This window comes from Suncus etruscus, chromosome 5 (genome assembly GCF_024139225.1).
Source record: "Suncus etruscus isolate mSunEtr1 chromosome 5, mSunEtr1.pri.cur, whole genome shotgun sequence".
Taxonomy (NCBI): domain Eukaryota; kingdom Metazoa; phylum Chordata; class Mammalia; order Eulipotyphla; family Soricidae; genus Suncus; species Suncus etruscus.
Window position 1 is genome coordinate 342,605 of NC_064852.1, and position 7,996 is coordinate 350,600.

General features: G+C 39.6%; 1 protein-coding gene across 1 annotated transcript; it reads left to right on the forward strand.

Annotated features, from left to right (window-relative positions):
* The first annotated feature begins 6,600 nt into the window (after positions 1-6,600).
* On the forward strand, positions 6,601-7,622 carry LOC126009373 (olfactory receptor 1L8-like). Its single transcript, XM_049773778.1, is given in 2 exon segments — positions 6,601-6,682; positions 6,685-7,622. Coding segments are annotated over 2 exon segments (1,020 nt in total).
* Positions 7,623-7,996: the final 374 nt, after the last annotated feature.

Consider the following 7,996-nt stretch of genomic DNA (forward strand, 5'->3'; position numbering starts at 1 on the left):
TGATATTAGTATGGCCACACCAGCTTTTTTTGGGTGTTGTTTGCTTGAATAATTTTTCTCCAGCCTTTTATTTTGAGTCTATGTTTGTTCTGACTATTCAGGTCCATTTCTTGTAGGCAGCAGAAGGTTGGATTGAGTTTTTTGATCCATTTAGCCACTCTGTGTCTCTTAACTGGTGCATTTAGTCCATTGACATTGAGAGAAAAAAATGTCCTGGGATTTAATGCCATCTTTATTTCAAAATTTGGTGTGTCTTTTGGGTAGTCTTGTCTTAGATTAGGTCTTTCAGTTTTTCTCTTAAGACTGGTTTTGTGTCTGTGAAGTTTCTGAGCTGTTTTTTGTCTGTGAAAACAGGTATTCTTCCGTCAAACCAGAAAGTGAGTTTTGCTGGGTATAGTATTCTGGTGAAGCATTCATTTCATTCAGTCTTGTCACAATATCCCACCACTGCTTTCTGGCATTGAATGTTTCTGGTGACAGGTCTGCTGTAAATCTCAGGGAAGCTTGCTTGAACGTGATTTCCCCTTTTGATCTTGCTGTTTTCAGAATTCTGTCTCTATCTGTGGGATTTGTCATTGTGACTAGGATGTGTCTTGGGGTGGTTTTTCTGGGGTCTCTTTTGGTTGGTACTCTTCGGGCATGCAGGATTTGATCACATATATTCTTTAGCTCTGGAAGTTTCTCTTTAATGATGTTCTTGACCATTGATTCTTCCTGGAAATTTTCTTCCTGGGTCTCTGGGACTCCAATGATTCTTAAGTTGTTTCTGTTGATCTTATCATAGACTTCTATTTTCATCTGTTCCCATTCTTTGACTAATTTTTCCATTGTCTGCTCATTTGCTTTAAGTTTTTTGTCCAATCTCTCCTGCTGTATGGAATTGTTATTTATCTCATCTTCCACAGCACCAAGTCTATTCTCAGCTTCTGATACCCTGTCCCAGAGCTTATCCATTTTGTCATTCACTTCGTTTACTGACTTTTTCAGTCCTGTTAGTTGACATGTTATTTCAGTTTGGAGTTTTGTGATTTCTGTCTTCATATTTTCTTGGTTCTTATTAGTGTTCTGTTCAACTCGATCCATGGTTTCTTGGAGATCTTTGAGCATCTTCCATATTGCTAGTCTAAAGTCCTTATCTGAGAGGTGATTAGTTGGTTGGTCAGTATCTAGTCCTCAGAATTGTCATCTTCATTCTCTATGTCTGATGCTGGCCTGCGTTGTTTCCCCATTGTCACACTTGTATTGTGGGTTTTTCTACGTGTTGTGGTGGTATTCATTGTCTATATGATGCAGGCAGCACACTCCTCTGGCTCCTCCCTTTCTGGATAGGCTGACTTGCCTCTAAGGGAGGGGAGTCCTCCGTGGATGAAGCCTCACACTGGGTCAAATCTTAGGCCCGAGTATGCAACAGAGAAGACAGTCCGGAGAGAAACGTTTGCTTCTGTGATATAGCGCCGTTCTTAGTGTGTTCTTTCCTTCTTGTTGCAATGGTGTTCTTTCGCTACGCGGCCGTGCTCCGCTGGAGCCTCTTTTTGCCCCACTCGCAAGAGTTTCATGCAAGAGGACAGTAGACAGACATAGACAGGTCACACTCACAGTTTTTCACAGTTGGGCCCCACTGGGCCGGTGTACTTTCGCGGATTTTCCCCGCCTGGTGTCACACACAGGGAGCCGGCTTTTGCAAAGCCTTGCCGGTTTTCATGCTCTGTAGTCCCTCCTCAAGTTCCTATTGTTACCAGTTGATCATGTACTTGGCACTTTCAAATCTATAATCTTTATCACATACAAGAAAAATGCATTTTCCATTAGCAACAATAAGTCAAGTGGGATTAAAAAAAATTTAAGGAAAAATGCATGTGTGATGTGTCTACTTGTGAGTGTGTGATGTGTGTTAAAATGATAGGCAATTTAGAAAAATTAGAACAGATGTTTGTTTCATACTCTTTTTTTTTTTTTTTGGTTTTTTGGGCCACACTCGATGTGGGTTACTCCTGGCTATGCGCTCAGTAATCGTCCCTGGCTTGGGGACCATGTGGGAAACTGAGATTGAACCAAGGTCCATCCTTGGTCAGTTTGTATCTGCTTCCTCATCCAAAAAATGAAAATAATTATTACTCTTCATATCTCCTGTAAGGATTAAATAAATTGCTATAAGATATGAGCTTAATTACTGATTCAGTCCTAGCTCATACAAAGCATGCACAAAAAAACCATCTAAAAAGATTTGCAAATTCAAATTAAGGTTAATTTGACCACGGAAGCCTTAGAATGTGATGGTTATTTTAATATTCAGATTTGCTACTTTTGAAAACATGAACATATATTTGGTTGGGAGGAAAGTCAGACAATAATGATAGTAGAGAGAAAAATAGTGATATTTACTCTTTCCCTAGAACAATTTAAGTGTTTTCTGTACATAATCTCATGAAAATTTTTTGAAATTTGAGACAAATATTAGCATGCTTCCTACAGATGAGAAACTAAAAATTTAAAAGTATTTAATAACTTGTCTTATATCAACCAGGCATGATGCTGAAACATTCATGTTGCATGAATATATAAATTACTATTCATTGAATCATTATTTTAAAATTTGTTATTCACAATGGGAGAGCATATGCCTTGCAAGTGGAGGACTTGGATTCAATCACCAGCACCACAAACAAATAAACTTAATAAATAGAACCATAAAAGGGATGACAATCTCACAAGATAAGGGCTCTTGTGTGTCCTCTCTGATCATACCTCTGACCTCTGATCCCATGGCCAACAGATGATACAAGAGTATCAACCCTTGCATTTTCATTAGGTCCCAAATATAGGGACCTAATTATTTAGGGACCTATTAGAAACCCAAATATTTCATTAGGTCACAAATAGCATATATGTCTAACCTTTTTTGGGGGGGCACACCCGGAGGCACTCAGAGGTTACTCCTGACTTTGCTCAGAAATCGCTCCTCGAAGGTTTGGGGGACCATATGGGATGTTGGGGATTAAAACCAGGTTGTGCAAGAAAAACATCCTCCCTGGTTTCTTACCTGTTTTTACTTCTGCTTGTTTTTTGAAGCTATAATAGGGGAATCAGAAACTAAAATACAAATGCCTACTTAGCATGCCCATTCCAGTATCTAAACAAATAATTCAAAATACTTTGTGTCGGGGGATATGAAGAAACATAGCAGGGAATAACAAATGCTTAAAGGCAAAAGAAACTGAGAACTGGTCTCCAGAAGGAAGCTGTCAGGTGGTCAGTGTGGAATGGGAATGTGGGACAATGGTAAAGGGAGAGGCCTCTTTGATAAAGGGTGTGGTGCAAGAGTGTTTTTTTGTTTTGGTTTGGTTTGGTTTGGTTTTTGGGCAGTGCTCAGGAGTTACTCCTGGCTGTCTGCTCAGAAACAGCTCCTGGCAGGCACGGGGGACCCTATGGGCACCGGGATTCGAACCAACCACCTTAGGTCCTGGATCGGCTGCTTGCAAGGCAAACACCACTGTGCTATCTCTCTGGGCCCGCAAGAGTGTTTTATGCAATACCATGAACAGTTTTGAAAACCATCATACCTCAAATAAAATTTTAACTTAATAAATAACTGAGGTACTTTGTGGAAATAGATTTTATTGGAGGTAGCAAATACTTAGAGGACATTGTGGGATATATATTAAGTCCAATATTCTAGTCAGGGGCCCAGTTCACTGTCCTTCAGACTGTTGGAGGGCCAGATTATAGTGAAAACAAAAATTATGAACAAATTTCTATGCACACTGCATATATCTTATTTAGAAGCGAAGAAACAAAGTGGGAATAATTACAATATGTGCCCCACAGGCCGTAGTTTGAGGACCATTGTTAGTGTGTGCTGGAGTACAATGGAAGGAGGTCAAAAGGAAAGATCCAGAACATACATTGATCTCACAAATCCTTGCATAGAAAATAAAATAGAAGCTACGGTGTTGTTGAATATTTGAAAGAAAAAATACATAAAGAAGCAGTAAATGTTGGCTTGGAAAACCATATGCTTATTTAAATGTTTGATGATCAAGACATGGAAATATGAGTAGATTTAGAGAGTTAAGAAAAAAAATTAATTCAAAAATGCATTTAAAAATAAGGATTAGGGATTGCCAGAGAGATAGTACAACAGGTAGGCTATGTGCTTTTCATGCAACCAAGGCAGGTTGATTCCTGCATTCCAAGCATAACACTCAAGCATAACCAAGAATTATTCCTGAGTACAGATCCAGGAACAACCACTGAGTATCGCTCAGTATGGCCCAAAACCAATAATAATAATAAATATAATAATAATAATAATAATATAATAATAATAATAATAATAATAATAATAATAATAATAATGGGACTGAATAGTAGTACAATGCAATGCCTTATCTTGCATGCAACTGACTCAGGTTCAATCCCTAGCATCCCGTATAGTTTCCTAATCATTGCCAGGAGTAACCCCTGAGCATTGCTCAGTGTGGACCAAAGAAATGAAATATGATTTTCCTTTTTATTTTATATAGGTGCTATAGTTTCTAATATTGTTGATGATAGGTTTTCATGCATAATACATTGCAGCACCAGACCTCCACCAGAGTACCCACTTTTCTCCACCATTGTTCCAGTTTCCCCCACTTCCTCATTCTATCAACACTCCTTATCTCCTCTGCGATAAGTTTTCTAGGAAGACCGATTCTCAGTATCTGTTGCCTTTGAGCATCAGTTATACAGATCCTTGCTTTGTTTCTTTATATTCCATACATGACAGAGATCATTCTGTGTCTGTTCCTCTTCTAACCTCATTCAGCATAAGACTCCAGACAGAGCTACATACAGAAAATTACATAATTTGATCTTTTCTTATAATCAAATAATAGTCAATTCTGTATATACATCAAAGTTTCTTTATTCAGTCATCTGTTCTTGGACACTTGGGTTGTTTCCAGATTTTGGCTATTGTGGATAATGCTATAATAAATATTGGAATGCAAATGTCTTTTCTGAATAGATACTCTGAATTTGGGGAGAAGATGCCAAGAAATGGAACTTCTGGGTCATATAGAAATTTAATTCTTAGTAATTATGAAAGAAAGATATAGTAAGGGCATCCAAAAAGGAAGAGAAGTCAGAGTTTCACTATTTGTGAATGACATGTAACTGCATTTAGAAACCTGAAGACTGTTTAAAAATATAAACTAGAGGGCCCGGAGAGATAGCACAGCGGTGTTTGCCTTGCAAGCAGCCGATCCAGGACCAAAGGTGATTGGTTCGAGTCCCGGTGTCCCACATGGTCCCCCCGGGCCTGCCAGGAGCTATTTCTGAGCAGACAGCCAGGAGTAACCCCTGAGCACTGCCGGGTGTGACCCAAAAACAAAACAAAAAAAAAAATATATATATATATATAAACTAGAAATAATAGACTTTAAGAGTAAAATGTCAGGCTACAAACTCAATAGACAGAAAGTCATGCAAATGAGGAAAAGGAAGAGAGAGAAGTTGAATAAATCTCATTCATAATTGTGCCACTGAAAATCAAGTAGGAATCAGTGTAAAAAAAAAAGAAGATATTAAAGACTTATACAAAGAAAACTACAAAACAAAAATCAAAAAAATTTTCACTAAAATCAATTTAAAAAGTGGGTAGGGTGCTTGCTTAGCATGTGCCTGACCCAGGTTTAATCCCAAACATCCCATATGGTTGCCTGTGAAGTTCCAGGAGTGATTCTGAGCACAGAGCCAGAAGTAAGCCCCGGGCATCACCAAAAATTAAAAAAAATATATATAACAAAAATAAAATAAAAAGAGGACATGAGGGGTTGGAGAGATAGCACAGCAGTAGGGCATTTGCCTTGCATACAGCTGATTCAAACAGATGCTAGTTCGAATCCTGGCTTCCCATATGGTCCCCCCGTGCCTGCCAGGAGTGACTTCTGAGTACAGAGCCAGGAGTAACCCCTGAGTGCTGCTGGGTGACCCGCCCCCCAAAAGAAAAGAACATGAGGAAATGGAAACACATCTCATGGATTAGAAGGATAATTATGTCAAAACAGCAATCTTGCCAGAAGTAACACACAGATTAAATAAAGTCCCTATAAGAAAAACACCCATGACATGAGGTCAGAGTGAGTCAGGAATTTGCCCAGCACACAGCTGATCTGCATTGGATCCTGGGCATCCCATATGGTCCCCCAAGCCTTCCTGGAGTAATTCCTGACCATAGAGATGGAAGTGAACCCTGGGCATCACTGGGTATGGCCCAAAAACAACAACAAAAATTTTAATGAAAATACCTTGACAGTGATTTAATGAAAATACCTTGACAGTGATTAAATGCTGTTGACACTTATATGAAGTAATAAAAGAGAAATACACATAGAGAAAGCAATCCTATGGGGTGGGGGAGATGAGAGGCATTTCTTTTCCCAACTTCAAACTATATTAAAAATAAACTGTAGTCAATAAAGCACTGTGGTACTAAAATAAATGCAGACTTTCAGATTAATGGTTAGAGTTAAACAATTGGCTAGCTTGCTTATAATTACTGTTATGCAAGATGGGCTTTGGTGTTACACCTTCTCTAATTCAGGTGCTTCCTGAATCATGGAAATAGTCAATCAAACCAGCAGTGTCCCTGAGTTTATCCTCCTGGGACACTCCTCCAGACCTCAAGACCAGAAGCCGCTCTTAGTCTCTTCCTCATCACGTACCTGGTCACCATAACTGGGAATCTGCTCATCATCCTGGCCATCCGCTCTGATGCTCAGCTTCACACTCCCATGTATTTCTTCTTGAGTTTTCTATCTTTCATTGACATTGGCTTTACCACCACCATAGTCCCTAAGATGCTAGTGAATTTTCTATCAAAGGAGAAGACCATCTCCTATGCTGGATGTGTGACACAAATGTATTTTATTTATGTTTTGGGCACCACTGACAGCTGCCTTCTGGCAGTCATGGCCTATGACCATTATGTGGCCATCTGTGACCCCTTCCACTATGTCACCACCATGAGCCTCCATCACTGTGTCCTGCTGGTGACCCTCTCATTCTTGTTTTCTCTCCTCCACTCCCTGCTACACACACTTCAGATGAATCACCTCACTCTCTGTGACTCTAATGTGATCAGCCACTTCTTCTGTGACATTGATGCTCTGTTGAAACTGTCCTGCTCCTCCAAATTCATCAATGAAATGTTGATAATAACAGAAGGACCTGTTGCTTTGGTGACACCTTTTCTTTGCATTGTTTTCTCTTATATTCAAATCTTCATTGCAGTTCTCAAGATCCCCTCAGCTGCTGGAAAATGCAAAACCTTCTCTACCTGTGGTTCCCACTTGACTGTGGTAACAGTCTTTTATGGAAGCATCTTCTATGAAATTTTACAACCCTTGTCCAGCTACACTATTAGTACCCAAATGGCAATGATGGTCTACACAGTTCTGTCCTCCATGCTAAATCCTTTTATCTACAGTCTGAGAAACAAAAACATGAAAAAGGGCTTGGGGAAGCTGCTAAGTATAGGAAATTCTAACCAGAAGCTGTGTTGGTCTATTCATGCTGTCTCTGATACCATTTTTGCTGATTCGTGTTACCACAATAAATTCTTGTATTTCAAAATATAACTCGTTTGAGTCATAGATGGAGTTGTAACCTCTTCTGTGAGTGTGTAACGGGCAACCATTGAGACTTGATTAGGATTCAGTAAGGATCAAGTTCAACAGAAAATCTTGGCTTCCAGAGTTGGAGCTATAGGACAGGAGGCAAGGCGCTTACCTTGCAAGCAGTCAGCCCAAGTTCTATCCCCGGCTTCCCTTATGGTCCCCCAAGTACCACCAAGAGTAACCACTGAGTGCAGATCCAGATAATCCCTAAGCAGTGCTGGGTGTAGCCCAAAAACAAAAACAAAAACAAAAATTAGTCCACCTCAGCCTCCAGTTTTCAAGTATGTCCTCCATTTCTTCCCATCTTTTCTTCTCCCCCAAGAAAACATATCTTC